General features: G+C 37.0%; 1 protein-coding gene across 2 annotated transcripts in view; it reads left to right on the top strand.

Moving 5' to 3' along the window:
- CDK6 (cyclin dependent kinase 6) overlaps positions 1-13,913 on the top strand; it is a 214,870-nt gene extending 200,957 nt beyond the window's left edge. For both annotated transcript variants that reach the window (XM_006911896.3, XM_015589442.2), the window contains one exon: positions 3,693-13,913. In XM_006911896.3, coding sequence (XP_006911958.1) covers positions 3,693-3,839 — 147 coding nt within the window. In that variant the 3' untranslated portion in view covers positions 3,840-13,913. The remainder of the gene's footprint in view (positions 1-3,692) is intronic.
- The last annotated feature ends 7,018 nt before the right edge of the window (positions 13,914-20,931 follow it).

Here is a 20,931-nt window from a genome sequence, read left to right as displayed (position 1 = left end):
CTGGTCCAGCTAACAGTGCTGGGAGTGGGTAGGGATCATCTGGTATAAATATGGCCACCAGAGGCTCTTCTTTTCCAGCAGGAACTTTGAATGAAATGTTTCTCTTAGAATAGGATTCTGGACAGTCACAGTAATGAACTTAAGTAATGAAGTATCCCACTCTTTCAGCTACCAGTACATCCAAAGACAACCCAAAATATCTCCTAGCTCCAACATCAGTAGGAATCACCAAGAAGAACTTAAAATGTAAATAGATAATGTCACATGCTCATTCAGGGTGCCATGCTAGCAGTGGTGGCCTTCAGAGTCAGACAACACACTCGTTCTAGGCAGGAGAAATAGCAGGAGACAAACAAGAAAAAGGAACAAAGAAGCATACCAGAGAGAGAAGGAAGAAGCAAAGGAGAGGAATAAGAAGCAGAGCCAGTTACATCAAGACTTGGAGAAACGTAAGCACAAGACATAATATCCACAGGCATTCAGGAAAAGGACAGGCCAAGATCTCGGAGCTCAGAATTCTTTTAAGCTCTCACTGTTTCATGCTGGAAGGACACAAACTAGAACTGTAAAGCAGAAGAAGAGAAGCCATTTGGTACAAGATAAGCAACTAAGACCTCAACAGTACCTGTTGCTTCTGTTGAAAAGTATTAACTAAGGAAGAAAAGTGAAGAGTGTTTTAGAAAGTTTGTTTTATTTAGGAAACAATTAACAAGTTTAGCACTTTAAGAGTTACTCTTCATTTTTATCTGTAAAATGGTTGACTTTATATAATACCTCAATCATACATGTATGGAGGCTTCAGCTCCCTGGGGAATGTTGAGATATCTATCAACATTTCCAAATGCTCTTACATATATATTTTCGTAATGTACAGTAATAAGACAGTTCAGGGGAACGATTATTTTTAACAACCAAAACCACATCTTTACAAGTCTTGTCCCTTTGACCATGGTTAACTGGGGAAACTGAAAACTTACTCCAAATAAGATACTCTGGCTGAAAAGTTTTAGAGTTCCTCCTATCTAACATGCTTTCAGAGCCTGAGGTACTTTTTTTTTTTTTTTTTTTGGTCCTTGTATTAGTCTGCTTTTGCCGCATAACAAAGACCACCCCCCCCAAAAATGCATCTCACTAGCATAAAACAGTAAGCAATTTTTTTCTTGCTCATGGAAAAGATCCCCCCCCCCCAAAAAAAATGCATCTCACTAGCATACAACAGTAAGCAATTTTTTTCTTGCTCATGGGTCTGCAGATTGGCAGAGAGAGCACTGCTCCAGCCTTTGGGTCAAGTACAAGTCCTCTCCACATGTCTCATTCTGAGGCCCAGGCCAGAAAGCCTTCGGCTCCCTGGGGCATGTTTTCTCATGGTAGAAGGAGGGTGCTCCCAGAGGACAAGCAGAAACATATGCTACCACTGAAGGCATATGCTTGGAAGAGCCACCCTGCTACTTCCGTCCACATTCCACTGGCCAAAGCAAGTTACATGGCCAAGGCCATCTTGAGTAGAGCAAAGAATACTCTTCCCATGGATGGAAGGAAAGAAAGGAAGGGAATATGTGCTGAGAAATGTTCCGATCCACTGTAGTATTCAACTCTCGACTAAGTTATAATTCCAAAAGCTCATTTTATTAGTCAATAATTTGGGAAGTAAATTAAATATTCTTGCAGAAACAGTATTATCAGACGAGATTTTTTCATTCTCCAGCCATCCAGTTGCTCTATTAGAGTCAAACATTAGTAGAATTTAGCCACCTTTCTTAACAGTATTTCTATAGGACAAAATGTATTAAGAATTCCAGTTCGAGATTCTCACACACACCCCACATTAACCTAAGGATTTCTCCTTCTCTTTACCCTCTTTCCAGCTCTAAGCCATCAGTATAACTGTGAGGATAGGGCTTCCTCCCAGATAATCCTCCAGGGACATATCTCTATCTTGAACATATTCCCACACTTTTTTTTTCTTCTTTCCTATGTTCTGGGGACTAAACTGGCTGCTTCCTTTTCTGATGCCACTATCTAATGTTCTCCTTCTTAGACTCTGGGAGGAGAACTCAGGCTTGAGAATTTTGCCCTTGCTTTCCTGTCCTTTGCGAATTCAGTGCCACCTTATAAAGTTTTTCTCAAGATGTTTATCACTATTAGAACCTTTCTGCGAACAAGCTCCTTCCTCTCTGCCTACCCTTTTACTCTTTGATTTTCAGAAGACACTATGAGGAGGCTAGCATCCACGGACTGGTAGGGAACTCAGGATAAATCAGGTTTCAGGGGCCCAAAAATTTGCCTGAAATTATATGTAAAATTTTCTATTTGTAGGTGTTTTTCTAGGTCGATTATATTCCACAGAGTATTAGCAGAGTCTCTAGTCCAGTCAGGATCTGATTAGGACTGTGAGCACCTTAAGAGCAGAAACCCAGATTAAATGGAAGTGATCTGCATAGCCATGATAATGTTAAGTCTTTAGATTACATAGAAGATTCAAATTCATGGACATTTCAGATACCCAGCTCGCTTCAGTGGACACTGCATCACAAAGATAGAAAAGTTGATAGAGCTTCTCTGCTACATGTGAACTCCAGGGGCAATGGGTGGGTCTTACTCATTGTTAACTAATGCTTACCACCTGCTGGGCATCCCACAGGTGTTGGTGGAAGGAGAGGAGGTGGGGTTGGAGTGGGAATGGAACTGAGATTAGGGGAACATTTTGACTAACTGATTATGAGCCTGATAGTTTGGGAATGGAGACTGCTGCTCCAGAGGTGCACCTTTCCCTCCTTTAATGTCTGAACTGAATTTAATGGATTCCTAAGAGCTACTGCGGGCCCATATGGCTCCTTGATGTGAATCGGAAGAAAGGCATCCCTCCTCTGGTGGGGCGGCCCTGGGCAGGTGCATGGTGTGCTAATAGATTAAGATAGTTATGATGGAGGTTTTAGCCCCTATTTGCCCTTCCCTCAATAGAGAAAGCCTTTTATTTCCTGGCTTGAGATGTATTTCCTTTTTGGTTTTTGTTGTTATTTTGTTTTGTTTTTGGTTTCAGAAACTTGTCAGTAACTGTTTCCTGTTTTGGTTTGGACAATAGTTTAGTAATTACTCTTTACACCTGAGCAAGGCCCTGCGTTCCCTGCTTATTGACAAACCTTGAGGAAGGGTAAAAAGTTAGGGTGAAGTCTCTGACTGTAGCACTAAGTTTGTTCTCATTAGAAAAATCACTACCTAAGTAAAGTAAATGCATCGTGCAGCAACAACAACAACAATAATAATAATAATAATAATAATAATAATAATAATAAATCTTTTAAAGGATCGAAGTCTCTGACTGTAGCACTAAGTTTGTTCTCATTAGAAAAATCACTACCTAAGTAAAGTAAATGCATCGTGCAGCAACAATAATAATAATAATAATAATAATAATAATAATAATAAATCTTTTAAAGGATCTGGGGTGGGTTGGAGAGAAATCCTGGGTAGATAACAGTCAACAGGCAACCCAAAAGGTGTTGCCTTTTCCTGAGGGGCAGTTTATATATCAAGATAATTACTGTCTACATTTTATTTAGTGTCCCTTGAAATAGGTATTTGTTCATTATGGACACAAATAATTCATGGCAGTCAAAAAATGTATAACTATGTGAACACATTATTTAAATGGATATGTTTTACGTCAATCAATTATTTTTTCTTTATCACAGAAGTGCTTGACATTTAATCCAGCCAAAAGAATATCTGCCTACAGTGCCCTGTCTCACCCATACTTCCACGACCTGGAGAGGTGCAAGGAGAACCTGGATTCCCATCTGCCACCCAGCCAGAACAGCTCGGAGATGAATACAGCCTGAAGTCCCAGCTGCTGCCTTGAGCTGATCACCAAGAGAACAGCACTGGTGGCTGATGGGTCCCCCTGAGTAAGCCCTGCAGAGCTGTTGAAGATCACTGGCTGGAGACCTTCTCGCTGCCGTCTTCTGGGTGGGCTCTGCTTCCCCAAGGAAACCTCCTAGTTTACTGTCTGAAATCAATGCAAGAGTGATTGCAGCTTTATGTTCATTCGTTTGTCTGTCTGTCTGTTTGTTTCAAGAACCTGGAAAAATTCCAGAAGAGAAGCTGCTGACCAATTGTGCTGCCGTTTCATTTTTCTAACCTTGAATGCTGCCAGTGTAAAGTGAGCAATCCAGGCGCAGCTGAGTTATGACGTAATCTCTCTGCAGCTGCTGGAGCCTAATTTGGTACTTTTGAGCGAGTGTGTGTGTGTGTGTGTGTGTGTGTGTGTGTGTGTGTGTGTGATTCTTGATCTCTTAAAGTGTTACTTTCTGTAAACGACAAGAATAATTGAATTTTAAAGACTCAAAGTGACCCATAAATAACAGGTATCTAAACGTGATTCACCAGAATGGGCTTCTCAAATTAGAAAGTTGAACCTATGTCCTCAGAATTTCTTTTCTGGCCAAAAGCTGTACATTTGTTAAACACAGCAAAGAGAAAAACAAATTCTAGTATCTTTTGAAAGACCTGTTTTTTAAAGCACGCATACTATTTACTATTCAAAAAGCTGAATTTACTCATTCTAAGTCAATTTTAACCTGTATAATATGCTTTATTGTTTCTTTTGAAAAATGCCCCGTAAACTCTTTCTTACTTGCTTATAGATTTAGGGAGTGTACCTCAAATACGTAAAATTGTCAAAAAAAAAAAAAATAGAGAAAGCCTTTATTTCCTGGTTTGAAATTTATTTCCTTTTTGTTTTTTGCTGTTGTTTTGTTTTTGACTTTAGGAATTTGTCAGAAACTGTTTCCTTTTTTGGTTTGGAGAGTAGGTCTCCCTAACTGGAGACAGGAATTCCATTTAAGTTTTCCCCACCTATTATACTGTACTTTTTCTACCATGCACTGCCTTGTTTGCAAAGTATCCATCTTATCTATCCCCCAGTGCCTCATATATATTACTATTATTACATAACTAATAACAGCTTGCTTATGCTATTCCCATGCACTTTCTTTCAATGGACGTTTCGTAGGTAGTTAGATTTAGATTATGATTTATGGCTCCAATTCCACAATCCTAACAGGATCCCCTACGTTCTCACTCTAATGCGATCTTCCTAGCTAGCATTCACTGTCGTTACCTAGCCAATGAGTAGAAGACTGGTTCTTCTCTATCACTAGCACATAGATTGCTGTAAACTTACTTAGTATTTTACATTTTTATTGAATATGTTGTCAGTGTAGTATCTGAGGGAATATCTTTAACTCTTTTTTAGAAATAAGTATTTAGTCTATAAAACGATCTTTTCTCCATCCTCCAGGCTGTGCTTATTTCTAGTGCCTTGTGCATACTCTTGCTCTCTGCAGAGCCAGCCTGACCTGGGCATTGTGACAGCTTTACTTTTTCTCTTGCCATTTACTCTATAGTACTTTATATTTCATACCATCTCTGCCTTATATGTGATTAGTGCTCAGTTGGCTCTAATAACCAGAAGACACAGAGATTAAGTATGTTTTGAGACTTTTAGCTACTTTTGCTTTCTGACGCATGTTTTGAGTGCATGCAACAGTTAGACCATGTTTAAAGTAGGGTTTTTGAAGAATGGACATTGTTTCACTCAGTGGAAAATATTCCAGATGATGTTTATGTATAGTCAAGCCTTACTTAATTCTTCACAGCTTAATATTGTATATGACTATCTTGAACAAAAGAAAAATTAGGAGTTTTCTCCTTGAGAGCTTTCTTGGGTCAAGAACCATTTATTTTTAATACATATATTGTTTAACATTGTTCTATTTCAGTAACTTGAAGAGCAGGAAAATTTTTCTAAAACAAGATATGAATGAGAAGATGGGCCATAAGAATGTTTTACCCTTGTCATCATTGTGACAACACTGATTATGTTTTGTCATCACTGTACATGCTTGAGATATAGTGAATCTGGCGCATTTAGGGCAAGGCATACTTGCAAGTCTCCCCCTGGAAAAGTGAGTTCTGCCTTTACTTTCACTGGATTCAAAATACAAAGACATCTTTGCTGAGGCCTAGAAATTGAATTTTAAAACTCGCTGCAGTGATTCATCATGAGCTTTTCCGTTAATATCCATGGTTAGAGCTAACATAATTTGAGTTTTTCCTCAAGAAAAATGCAGCTGTTCTAAACTGGAATTTTTTAAGCACATTTTAGAATTTTAAATAAGAGCTCAACTTGTATTTCTACCATATACTTTTTGCTTCATTTCTTAGTAGTGTTTATAAAGAAAAGGCATAAACATTTTGGCATCAGATAATTGGCAAATTATCCTCTAAGAGACAGAATGCGAGGGCGTCTCAGCCTCTCTGAACTTGTTAAGAGTCTGTTCTCGGCTCTTATACCAGTGTGGTTGTTGCACCTGAGTGATTACTCTCTTGTTTTATGTCATTTACATCACCACTTCTGAAGTCCAGATCGCATGTAAGCACCCTTGCCATTAGGGCACTTCGAAACACGTAGCAGAATGCAAACTTACCGAATACGGCTTATTCTTTTGTGACATATGGTTTCAAAAGCTAGGCAGTGGTTAGCTGAAAAGTTCATGCTGCCCCAGAGTTATACTGAGGCAAGCAGTAAAAATATGGTGACAGACTTGAAATCCCATTTGTATTTCTTTCTAGGACTAGTCCGAGAATGTGTCCAGTAGTTTCTATATGATATTACATTCTAGCAGCCCAGGAATTATGGGAATAGTTGAGCAGGGTGGAGTTTGTAACAATATACATTTTAAAAGAGTAAAAGAAAAACCTGTCTATTTAGGCATCACAGTTATAGTGTGGCAAAGAGTAATAAGGATCTAACCCTATAATCTTAAAAACACAATTCCTAAGAGCTTGTAAGAATCCAGTGCGGTGGAGCCTCCCACTTTGTCTCTCCTTTGAAGTGAATGGGAACTCAAGGAGCAAAGAACCTGTTTTGGAAGAAAGCTCCAGGCCATTTCAGCCCCCTGTATTCTCACGATTTTCTCTCAGGAAACACACATTATGAATGGCAGATTCTTTATTTAGCCCCAGGTGACTTACTAAAATTAGTTCAAAATATTCACCTAAGAATAGAATCTCAGCCTTTTAGTTTTAAGTAAAAATGAAAATTTTAGAATATACATAATGTTAATATTTTAAAGAAAATGTGTACCTTTTAATAGAGTATAGTTAGACTCCAGAATGTGGTACTATCCATAGTGATGAGAAAAAAAACTTAAATTGTACCAAACATTTTGAATCTTAAATTATGTATTTAAATTGAGCTTTTAACTAACTATAGCAGCTTCTCTTAAAAGTAGTGCCTATAAAAGTCAGTAATGGCAATTTTCATTCCGTTATGGAAATTAAATCATGTAAAATTTCTAAAATCATAAACATTAAAATTCTTCTTTCCAAAGTACTGCTTCAAGTGACAACTTGTCTGTTTTTTATGATAAGTACATAAGAGTGTTTCACATTTTCGAAAAGCAGACTTTTGTTGCATAGTTGAGTCTAGGAAAGAATAATGTTAAAAGTTAATAAGCCCTTATAATTACTCCATTTTGTTAGTATAGAAAATATAAAATATTTCCTTTAGAAAGAAAATATGGAGATATAAATTCTTAGATATTGATGGAATTCAAAAGAATGCATGTTTAACATTTTGACACAAAAATAATGTATTTTATTTTAAAAACTTTTATACTATTTCTAAATCTTTAACAATCATAAAACAGTTGGCAATGGATAGAGGAAATTCTAGAGACAATGAAAGTATTCAAAGAACGATAATTTCAAAGTTAAATATGTTTTGAGGGATATATATTTTATTAATAAATATATTATAAGAATTTATATTGAACTCATCTGGCAACTATGAATTTGATAGGTTTAAAACAAATTTTAATGGAAAAGCTATTCCAGTTACCATTTCAAAAGTTGAGCTGAGCAAACGAAACCATCTATATTCCTTCCTCATTTCGTGGGAAGAAGCAGTCACATAAAGCTACACTTGTTATGCAAGCCTAAGAATGTTCATTGTTTTAAAAAAAAAAAAAAAGTAAATTTTAAAAAGACGTGTTTCCTATGCCACCTGGATTTTTGAAAAATTGTGAAACCCAAACCATTTGTCATGTGCATGTACAGTCAGTACATTCAGGTATATGATTAAGAAGACAGTTGCATATTCCTTCTCCACTGGGGAAAAAGTTCTTGAGGCTACCAAACACCTGCCAAGCAATGGAAGTCCTCAGATAATTAGTAATGGTGTTTTCCTCAAAAGCATAAGAAAATAAAAGCATTTTCATTTCTTATCAATGTTCAACCTAGTTTTGTTACATACCTATATCTCAAGCATTTCTAACTTGTACTTTCTCAGAAAATAAACCAAAAATATTCTTCTGGCCTTTTCTATCTTCTCACCTTTGTAAACAACAGAAAGAGGAACGTTCTGCTTTTTAAATGTTTTTCTTCAATTAGTTATTTGTGAATTTTTATAATGAAGTACGAAGGGCTTTTCAAAATGTTTTCTATTTCTCAGCAGTCCCAGGGAGTTAAGTTAGATAAAGGAATGGACTCCCATCAACATATTTATGTTTCCTTGATACTGGTACTCTGGCCTTCAAGAAGAAAATGAGATTCACCGGAAAATAAATACAGGCTTTTTCAAGCACCTATTTAAATTCTGTTACAGCAATTGGAAGTTAATATGGTAGGAAAAAGAGGTGTAATTGTTCCATAATTCACACTGTCCCAAGTGATGGGCCTTCTTGTTTTATTCCAGTATGTGCCACAAGGTGGCACTTTCAGGGAGGGGAAAATCTGAGCAAGGCTAAAGAGGTATTTCTGAAGACTCCTTCTAACTTTATTTTTCTGCACATACTTAACTCTTGCCTAGCAGTTGTTTTTCAGGGTGATTAATAGTCTTCAAATGTTCTATAACTTATTTTAGTTGTTAGCTAGATTCGGAACAATTGCAAGTAAATTGTTCTTGAAGATGGATAATACACTCATTTTGGTCATTTAAGTGCATAAATTTACTTAAACATTCATTTACTTAAACATGTTTTGAGGTACCTAATTACCTCACTTTTCTAGGTGTAGAAATTTCAAAGATGGATAGGCTTATTAACATAAAGGCAGCACCCATCTGTGAACAGGAAAGTTTTATTGGGAGTGTAAAACTCCTCCAGTGCCCCCAGCCACAAAACCAAACCCCATTTGCTGCTTTCACATTCCCTACCTTGGCAGCCATTAGACATTGATTAAATTTTTAATCCTAATTTAAAAAGCAGATGAACAAAATAAGTAATTCATGTTATTAAATAGCAGAACTATGTTTTCTAAAGAATTGGCTATGCTGAAACAGCCATGAAATACTAAAATACCTTGTAACTTTTATGTTTGTATAATCACAAATGTAAATTCAAAGAAATTCTAATTTTTTTTTAATTTTGTCTAAACATGAGCATAATAATTTAGGAGTATATCTACACAAGTCTTTCTCCACTCATGAAGTTCTTTGGCAACTTTATTGTAGATATAAATAGAGATATCTATATGCTCTTATATTTTAATTCACAGGTCTGCCAAGAGACCCATTTACCCCCAGGTGATTTTAGTTAATTTTAGAAGCTACCTTCTTCAATAGTATCACTGGAATTTAGGAAGAAGGAAATTATAATATTTTTCAGAATTTCTTGAGCACAGCATAAAAGAAGGCTGTTTATTCAGAGTGGCAGAAATTCGATAGTGCCTGCTTAACTTTTCTAAGAGTAGCCAGCAGACAAGTCTCAGTAATTCATACTGAATCAAAATACCGCACACACTAGGGCCTCAGAAACTCTGAGAAATCATTGGCCTCATCCCTCTGCTTACAATTCCACTGAAGTAGTTTAAAATTTAAGGCCGAATTCAAACCTAGAGTTTGTTATCAGCTGGGCCAGTCTGAATTCTATTGCTTGTGTTTAAAACTTCACTCATACCTGAAAACCTTCCGGGTGCTCTGCACGGTCACCCCACCCCTTTGGCAATAGAGTGGCAGTAGGCGGAGCTGGCTGGGACCCGCCCGCCGTTCACCTGTTAGTGCTAAAAACGTGTACAGACCCGGCGAGAATCTCCGAGGTCCACGTGCCCCGCTGCTACTGTCTCAGAGGCATCTGTTCTGCAATCTTAGGAAGTAGAATGTCCCTATAAGCAAACGGGTGTCTTCTGTGCGGAAATAAGTACAACACAATTCTCCGAAAGTTAAAGTTCGGGTATAAAGAGATGCTGCTCTGTATGAAGCTATCAGGCATCTCTCAAGCTCTAAGCTCAGTTTTGTTTTGTTTTGTTTTAAGAGAAGATGTATAATTACAGGAAAGATTTTTTATTTTTTTATTTTCAATCATTCTACATATATGATGGCAAAAGATATGCCTGGAAAAAAAGTTTTGTTTTGAAAATATGTTTATTTTCTGCATCATCTTCAGTTGGCAAAAGCTCCTAACTCTTTTGTTCCTAATTTTTTTCTTTCTCTTTTTACTTTGTCATTACTTGACAAATTAATTACTTTAAAAGCAAATTATCTCATATAGTAGGAGACTTTCCTGTTTAGAGGAACTTTTGTGTGAACTTTTCATTGAGCAGATAATCGGCCCTTCTCTATTTTAGGCATTTAGATTGTCAAATGTAGGTTTTCTTAAAGGGAGCACATAACAATACACATTGCTACCAAGAACTATGACTGTAGCACTAATCGACAAGCAGAGAGCCACACAGTTATTTAATTTCTAACTCTCTGTAGTTTCTAGCCAGATTCCGTTGCTTAGGTTACAGTCCTGAAGACTCACTTTGTACCCTCACTTGAAAGTTTCTAATTTTAAGTTTTGTGACATGCAGTAATAGGTATTAGCTAACAATAGTTCTGTGAGCACCAGCAACTCTGAAACTGATCTCGAATAATGAAAATAGATCCCAGCAATAATTCATTTCTTGAACTCACCAAGTGCATTATATATCTTCTCATGTGGGACCTGTGTTTGAAACAATGTACATGTGACTATTATAGTTCCTCACTTACTTTGCATTCATTTATTTTGCTACAACAAGTAATGAATATATTAGTTAGTACATGGAGTGAATAGCATCAACTACCCCTAGGGTCAGCACTTAAGATGGGGAATTTGTATTTCAAGTTGTTCTACATTTGCATAAATTATTTCTATTATTATTCATTTATATTATTTATTTCTGTATCACACTAGTCCTGTGAAAGTGCAACTAAAGGCAGGCCACAATAAGATATGCATTTAATGTTCATTACCACGGTCTTGATGGAGCTAAGCCCCCAACTAAGCTGCATGCATTTTAACATGATGGTAGAATTTAAGTCTATAGATATAGTGTTTTGTATCTAGGTGTTTTATCATTATATAAAAGAATTAAAGCAGAGGACTTTATAGTTGTTCTTTTGTCAAGTATGCATATAGTATAGTGTGAAAATACAGCAAAAATCAAAACTACAGAGAGAAAAGCATCAGATATTGCCTTAATTTAGGAACTCTGCCAGGTGGCCATCGGAGTAGATGCCAGGCAGAGACAGGTGTCTGGGCAGTGCTTCTTGTCTGGCCTTGAGAAGAAGCTTCCCCCTTGGGTCTAGTGCCCTCATAGGCGTCATGTGCAGTAGAGGGAACAGGTAGTGCTGTGGAAATGAGAGCAGTGTGAGAGTTTTCTGTAGAAGCAGAACTGTCAGCTTGTGCCTCGAGGCTTCTAGAATGTGTCAGGTGGAGAAATCCAAGTTTCCGGGCTTCGGGCAACTTGGTTTTGTGAAGAAGCAATCCAGTCTGGTAATAAAAACAAGGATGGCATGCATGTACAGTAGTCAGCAGTGGGACTTTAACAACCAACAGTTCCCAGCCACCTCAAAACCTTGTTGTATTTCTGGTACTTTAGTTTTGATTTGAAGATTAAACGGCAAGTGTATGGTATAGAAGAGCAGTATGTGTTAAGAAAAGCACAATATCAGTTCCCATAGAGTACAGGTTAGAACTAGAGGGTCTTACAGGAATATCATTTCTGAGATGTATAAAATGTATTTGTGTTTCTACATTCCCATAGGGCCTAGTTAAAACTTTCTTCCAGGTTTCAGCAAGGTTTTCACACCCAGTGAGCTTGTTTGTTTTTGTTTTTATTTTTTTTTTGTTTTTTGACTTATAATAGAAAATGTTCTAAAAGTAGAAAAAAATCTTAATTCAGACATTTGATTTGTTGGTTTCTGTGTTTGAAATCACGGTTCTGGAGATGTAATGACTGTGCATGTGCATGTAAGATACTAATCTGGACTGTGTGAACCAGCCCAAGGTAACCAATACTAGCCCACCTCCTGCATCCCTTCCTCCCTCAGAAGTGCTCCCTGCCCCTATCCTGGCCAGCCCATGTGATGCTCTCCATCCTCCTCTGCTGCTCTTTGGGCTTCAGGGACATGATGAGAGATGCTTTAGGCATCACACGGTGTGCCTGCTCAGGCTTGGCCACCATCCTTACTTTACCTTGGGCTGACCACGGTCATCAAGAGAAGGTTTCCTGGTGCTGGGCACAGAGTGTGCTAATGAGACCATTCACAAATACCCTCTAGCATTTTGTATATATCTTGATTTTTAAACCAAGTCATTCTACAGAGCATTCAGTTTTGGCTGTGGTTCAAAGAGAAAAACTAACGAAGGATATAAACCACATTCCAGGCTGCTGTTTCCTATCCATTTACAGGCTATACTTTTACTGTATTTCTTCATACTTGAAACTCATTCCACTGTTTTAATATCAGGGTACAGACTTATAAGGGTGCATGTTCTTCAAAGGTGCAAAATTACTCTCATTCCGTTTGCTCATACTGCTACATAATGCTCTGTTTTGGTGCTTTGGGTTCATCAGGTCAAAGAAGCAGTGTGGAAATTCATTGCCTGGAACACAATCTTACAAGAATGTTGGCAGATGGTTTGATGTTAAATATTGCTTGTGCTCTTTTCTTTGTACACAAGATTAAGAGTTACCACACTGGTCTGTCAGGTTCACCTGGGTATCCTTCCTCACAGAGTACATACGTCCTGTGCTCTCCCCAAGTGTGGGTGCAGGGCAGCTCTCTGAAAGTAGAGACCTTCCTACGTAACCGGTCATTTAGCCCTCAAAGAAAAACGGCCTCAGCCTCGCGTGTAGTCAGGAACAGAATGGGGAGGGCTGCCTCACTCTACGGGCCATCCCTCCTCCATTCCATACAGAAAGCCCTCCTGAGGCCAAAACAACAGAAGGAAAGAAAGCTTATCTGTAAAGTTATCATTGTGGTAGGCCCTCAGCTGAATGGTCTTGCTTCCTTCCCTGTAGGTAGATGAAAATACAGGTCAGTTGATCTACACTCTTCTCACCTGAAGAAGGAAATAGAACAGTTGGTGTTTGTGAATGTAAAACATGTAATCCAATGGCCACAAAAATGTATATTAAATACCCCATCACTAGCAGTCTGTTTTTAAAAGTAGCTTAAGTAAGGGATGCCAAGTGGCCTAGGTTTTCTGAGGTCAGAGGTAGTAGCCATCCTAGCGTGCGCCTTACTCTGAGATGCACTTGGAGAGGGAGAAGTACCGATAGTGACTGCTGCAATGGCAAAGGTATCATGTCAGAAAAGTCAGAGGGTTACAGATCAATGATCCTTTGGAAACTGGATGTCTTACTGGGTGCTAGAATGCAAATTTAGGTATTTATTGTCAAATAATGGAATTTAATATTTTTTGAGAATTGGTGTTGAAATGTTGCTGTCCAGTTCATTGTTTTCACTTATGCACAAGCTAAATTGAAGCAAAAAGAGAAAATGGTTTGTGTATTTGTCATGCCTTTTGTATTTCTTACAATAAAAATATTGGTAGCAAATAAAAGTAATAAAAACAGCAATTTTAAACTGCTTTCTTGGAGATGAATAGTCATCCTAGCTGTTTTTCTTTTTACTTTAATGTAAAATGAATATAATTGCAGCGAGTACAGTAACATATAATAACATAGCAAGTTTTAGCAGAATATATTTTAAACTTTTGTTTTAAGAGACTCCTTTTCAGGCTTCAGATGTTTTTAAAAAGTAAATAGCAGCTCGTTGAGCTTAGAGCTTCAGTAACAGATATTTAGTAAGCTCTTATGAGTTGACTGTGCTAAACACTTAAGACCCAAAAATGAGTAAAGCATGGACAGTCCTTTCCAAAGCTTATAGACTGAGCCTGTGGAAAAGATTTGTGTAACCAATTGCTGATAACCTGGAGCTGAGCAAAGATTTCACATCGGAAATGATGACCGAGTGGACTCAAAAACTAAAGTCAATGTTTGCCAGTCATGCAAGGAAAAATACTTTGTGCGTGCAGAAGCATGCAATTCTGAAAGAGTCGGCAGGAAGTTTGGTGAGTCTGCACCTGGAGCAGTGGCTTTAAAACATCTGGATCATAACCTATAGAAAGAAATGTAATCTAACAGCATGATGTGGTACACATACACAAATGGACACACATGTACATATATCAGAAACTTATATTTCACAGAACAATGCTATGTGCCCCACACATGTTCTCTTCTAGTTTATTATCCTCCACTTTGAAATACCATTGGTAACCCACTAAATTGATTTCACAACCCCACTAATAAGTCATGACTTAATGTTTGAAAACAATAAGAGGGATGGGATGTGAAGGAGTCAGGAGGTAACATAATGAAGAGCTTAATATGCCATACAAAGGAGTTTGGAAATACTGAGGATTTTAAAGAGAGAGATGATTTCTTTTAATGGTTCCCCATTTTTGCTCGGCCACTTACGTAGCAGATGCAGAGCAATAGACCGAGCAGGTCCCGAGATGTTCCACAACAAACCAAAAGTGGGACCGTAGTTGCTGTCTGATACGTGTGTCCCCTTCTTTGCGTACAGTAGCAGGTATTTTTAAATTTGTCCCCCAGAATTTCCTGAGAGCTCTCTTTAGGATTTGCCTTAATTTTTTTTGAATGGGCCCTAAATTGAATCTAAATTTGAAAAAAACCTACATAACATTTTGAGGAGGAATAATACAGGGAGTCAAGAATTTGATCTTTATTAAGAAATTGAAAATGTGTAATTTATTAAAAGGCCAGTCATAGTAAAACACGTTTACAAACCATGGGCATCTATAACCAGGTTTGACTGGATCATTTTCTTCAAAGCAGCATAGAAAAAGATTCATTTAGTTACCTCTAGTTATCTCTGCCCTACTCACTTAGAACTTCATTCCATTAAGAGCTCAATAGGCCTTTGCCACTGATTTTGCCCTTTGCAGTATTAGCCCGATTTATACCATGTTTGGACAAGAACTCCTCATGGTGGGATGGGCCCCAGGAGGCCATATTTGTTCTGCAAATGCCATTTTCCTAAACAACAGAGCAATCAGAGATCCCATGGGATGTGGGACCAAGAGACCGGCTGTGTATCAATGTGTTACACATCTGGTACTGCTACCTATAAATTCAGGGTTAAAGGTGGCCACATTTCTCTTCATGTGCACAGAAGATCGTGGGGAGCCAATCTGTGGAGGGAGGAAATGTGCAGAGATTGAATCCAGACAACCTCCTGGTTCCTGTTCCCTGGGCTCTGAAACGTCCCTAATCCTTATTATGTAGTCTGCCTCCAGCTTTTTTTTATTATTATAATTTATGTAAAAAAATATTACCGAAACCCCACCATATAGATAAAATCACTGCTAACATTTTGATAATTTCTAAATACTTAGTTTTACATAGATACATGCAAGATATACGAATATACTTTTACACCATGGAGATGGGCTGTACACCCCACGCAATAAGTTCTGCTTTGGTGATTATTTGTTTGTTACTTTACATAACGGCCTGGGTAACTTGTCATTTTAAAAAAATTATGTAGCTCAAGTAAATTTCTATTGATTATAGCAAAAGACTTCTTACAACTTCCTCCTCCTCTCTTTCAACACGCAGCTTGGGGCCCCTGCTCTGCATTGTAATTTCAAGCTATTGAAAAGCTAAATGGCAAGGTTGTGTCATTATTTAAGTGTGGATAAGAACAAAACTAGCAACACCTGAAACTAATACAATATTGAATATCAACTAATTTTTTTTTTAATTAAAGAACAAAAATAGTAGAGCCTATGCTTTTCAGATTGGGGTTCCCAGAAACCTGGGGTCTACAAGGGAGAATACAAAGCTAAATAAACAAGGTCTACCTTCCTTGACATCAATTTTACTTAAAAGAGAAAAATGTTTTTTATCAAAGAAAGATGCTATTTTTAAAATACATGAAAAGATGTGGAATAGAATGCAAAATTCAAATTTTTTAAATAATATAGGCAACTTCAAAGACATTTTATGATTTTAATAAGACTATAGCACCAGGTCCACCTTGATACAATTCACTCTCCTGTGGAAAATTCTGAGAAGCACTATATCAGCCAAGAGGAGACATTAGCACTTGGAATGGGGCTCATTGTTCTGAATGCTGTACTTCTTGTGGTCTCCAGGATTCCTCAATGGAAAATGACACACGTTCTGACAGTGTATTCAGAAAATTGGAAAATAAAGTCAAATTTATTCATATTCACTGAACAGCTACTACTGGCCTCAACTTTCAAAGAACATCTGATAGGCAGAAGTGTCAAGAGGCACTGGTTCAACAGTGATGATTGATGATAATAGACCATTATTAGGTTTCATTGTGATACAGTACAGCAAAAATGCCATGCTCAAGAGAAGAAGGGAAGCAATTGGCATTCTGTGAATCCTACCAGTGCCAGGCATTCTCAGACATGCCATACAAACTATCTTATTTCATCAAGTTTTATCTTCAGATGAAAATTAAATGCTGTGGTCAGTTCCAAACAATTCTGGAATAAGATTGCATATAACACCAAAGCAGGAAATATGACTGCATGCGCTAGGGTCTAGAGATGTCTGGAACAGAGTAGAAGTTTGATTTGTGCTGAAAGAATGAGAGAGTGAGTTTGCAGTGGCCAAACAACTTATATGTAACTGTCAAAATGATTACATGCTCACCAAAAAATACATAAAGAATACAAAAACTACGAAGAAAAATGTTATTGAAATCCCACCATGTAATTACTGCTAACATCTTGATAGTTTCTAAATACCTAGCTTTACATAGATACATGCAAGATACATGAATATACTTTTACACCATGGAGATGGACTGTACACTCCACGCAATAAATTCTGCTTTGGGGATTATTTGTTACTTTAATAATATCACGGGTAACTTGACATTTTAATAAATACAAATCTACATCACCATCTGTTAAGGCTGTAAAGCATGTCATTGTATAAATGTACTATAATTTACTTAGTCTATCCTCTATTGATAGATATTTCTCCCTATCCTACTCCCAGTTTTCACTATATGAAAAAATGCTTCCATGAGCGGTACTGTGTATGCATCTATTTTCATGTGTCGGCAGTTTGATTCAAGTCATCTGGTCACTGAAAACTCATCATTCAACCACAAGTCAAAGAATGCCTGGGGCCACCAGAGGCCAAAAGAAGCAAGGGGTAGTTCTTCCCCAGAACCTTGATGGGAATTGTGGCTCTATTTGACACCTTGATCTTGGATTTCTAGTATTCAAAACTAGGAAAGAATAAATTTCTATTGCTTTGAGTTACCCAGTCTGTGGCCCTGGCAAAATAATACATTAATTAAATGGGGGAAAGGACAATCTTTTCCACAAATAGTTCTGGAGGAATTAGATATTCATATGGGGAGGGGGAAAATGAACATTTTTCTCTCATCTCACATCATAAGAAGAAAACATAAGACGAAATCTTTGTAACTTTGAGTTAGAATAAAATTCCTTAGATGAGACACAGATATAAAATAGCGGTCAATGGCACTTAATCAAAATTTAAAACTTTGGCCATTTGAAAGACATTCTTAGGAAAGTGAAAAGGTAAACCACAGATTGGAAAGATCACAAAACATATTCTGGCAAAGGATTGGTATTCAGACAAATAGTCCACTCTTTTTAAATGGGTAAAAAATTTGAAATGACATTTCACTAAAGAAGATAAAAAAAGAAAATGAGAACCTGGAAAGATGAACAACTGTATTAGCCATTAGGGAAATGTAAATTAAAACCACAATGAGATATCACTACACATCTACTAGAATGGCTAAAAGTTTTAAATTTGACAACATCAAGTTTTAGTAACCATGTGGAACAACTGAAACTCTCACCATTAATCTCACTACTGCAAAATGATACAGCCACTTTGCAAAGAATTGGGAAGTTAAACATGTACTTAAAATTTAATTCAATGTAAATATATTCTAGATATTTACTCGAAAGAAACAAAAATGTGCACACAAACACATACATGAATGTTCAGAGTAGCTTTATTTCATAATAGGCAAAAACTGGAAACAATCCAAATGTCTATCAAAAGGTCAATGAATAAGCAAATTATGATTTATAAATACAATGGACTACTTACTAAGCAATTAATAGGAACAACTTTTGATACGTACATGAGTAAATCTCAAAAAGATTATAAGTGAAAGAAGTCGACACAAAAGGCTACCTCCCGTTCGATTCCATTTATATGAAATTCTAGGAAAAGCAAAACCATAGTCACAGAAAACGGATCAGTGGTTTCCAGGGGCTGGGGGACAAGGAGAGGGATTAACTGCAAAGAGACACAAAGGAACTTTTTAGAGAAATGAAAATGTTCTATATCTTAATTGTATTGATGGTTACGTGATTGTATACATTTGTCAAAACTCATCAAACTGTACATTTTTAACTGGTAAATTTTATTATATGTAAAATATACTTCATTAGAGCTGTGGGTTATTTTTTTTTTTTTTAATTAAAGGCATTCTGTTTCAATGCTAACAAAAACCCATCTTGAAACGGTTGACCAAAAACTTTTACAGCTTCTGAGTCACCTCAATAGGGATGAAACAAGAGGAAAATTATAGTGAAACTATAACGTGTTGATTCAGTTGCAGCTCTCATGAATATCAGGAATTTTCCTCTGAGTCATTTTACTTGGTAACTTCCACTGCCCTTTGTCCATTGATAGTACTGATTAAAGTGAATGGCTACTTGGTTTTCAAGATTCAAATTGTTTTTTAAAAAGTCTCTTTGTATCTTTTATAGTGAGAAATATACTCATCAAGGGCATAAGATAATCATGTATACTGTCATTGTTTCTTTTCTATGTAGGCAAAATTACATCCAGAGGTTACATGGTGAGGGTGGAATCAGAGAAAGGGGAGTTGATTACCTGAGAAATCTTTAATAAAATAAATCAGAAAAGAAGGGAATACAGTGAAAAATAAAAATTCCTATGCTCCCCCAACCCACTAATACTATTATGAAGTGACCACTGTTAATGGTTTATTATGTAAACTTTTCAAAAATTTTTATATTCAGGCATATATACACAAACACACATATAAGTTGAGCCATATGAAATTGTCATTCTTATAGGTTAGAAATTGTTAAATATCAGTTCAACCAATGTATCCTCCTGTTAATGCACATGCTCTCTCACATTCTATATACTAGTCTATAATTCTTTCTCTTAATAGTATATAGTGGCCATTTTTCCACATCAACAAATATAGCTGTACATCACTTCCTAAATGCCTTGGTAATTTGCCATTTCATGGTTATACATTACTTTATTTAACCAGTTCCCTTGTGATAGATAGTTAACTTGTTTTCTGTCTTTTACTCTCTTGGTTAATATAGTTGGATGATCAGTGAAAACACTATGCTTCCATCTCCAGTCTAGGGGTATGCGCATCCAGAGAACAGCCATTTGGGTTGTGGATTGGGTTTCTGTGTCTCTATTGTTGAAAATTTTAAATACTTACACAACAATAATGAAAAATATGTGAAATTCAACTATAGTATTAAATTTAGGTACAAATCCAAGTTCTCCTAAGCATATTTAATATTAAAGATGACATCGAGTTAAAATTTTTTAATGCTCTTCAAGTTGAAAATCCCTCCCCCAGTGAATTATTGTTATTATTATTGCTGTCACTATTTAAAGCTTTGCCTTTTATCAATGATCATGTTACTTGCTTGTTCAAAAAGCTTTGCCTGCAGAATAAAATAAAATTTCTTCCCTTGACCTTCAAGGCCCTCAGCCACCAGCTCCAATATACTTTTACAGCCTTGCTTTCCCGCTACCACATGTGGTTTTATGCTGCCACATCTGACTGCATCGCCTTTCCTTTTACTCAGGCTGTTCTCTATTCTGAATGTCCTTCCATCTCAGCTCCTCTGTAGGAAGTCAGCCCACCTTTATAGTTCACCTGTAATGCCACTTCTCAATTCTCCTTCACTCCTCCAAAGGTAGTGTGATGTATGGAAAGCACATGCTTTTAAGTTTGTCACACCTGTGTTTGAATCTCCAGCTTCTCCACTTTCTAGCTATGGGAACTGGGGCAAATTACTTAGCTTCTCTTAGCCTCAGTTTTCTTCATCTGAAAAATGGAATGTAATCACTGGGTTATGCCTAGGACATTTGGAAAGGCATGTATGTCCACAGCTAGAAGGCAATTGTGTTCACACGTGTATAGAGCATGTGTAGAGACAGCATTTCTTTAGTCATCTTGTTGAGTCATTATTATGAATTATATCCTGAGAAGGCTAGGCCTGATCCAGTCCTTATGGAGTTCACTCAGATGAGTAGCATTCTTCTTCATTATCTCTACGTGCTCCTGGTCATTTTCCTGTTTCTCTGTCCTCCCCTGGGATCCATGCTCCATCTGGGAGGAGCTATGTACATTTCCAGAGGGGAGACATCTAAAGAAAACACAAATCCTTCTGTTGACTTATAGCATTGTTATATATTTTTTAAATCTCTGTATTCTGTATAATCAGCCAAAGGAAGTGAAAGGTAAGAAAGAGCTCAAGAGGAAAAACA

Source organism: Pteropus alecto, unplaced genomic scaffold (genome assembly GCF_000325575.1).
Source record: "Pteropus alecto unplaced genomic scaffold, ASM32557v1 scaffold21, whole genome shotgun sequence".
Lineage (NCBI taxonomy): Eukaryota > Metazoa > Chordata > Mammalia > Chiroptera > Pteropodidae > Pteropus > Pteropus alecto.
This window is presented reverse-complemented; position numbering and strand designations above follow the sequence as displayed.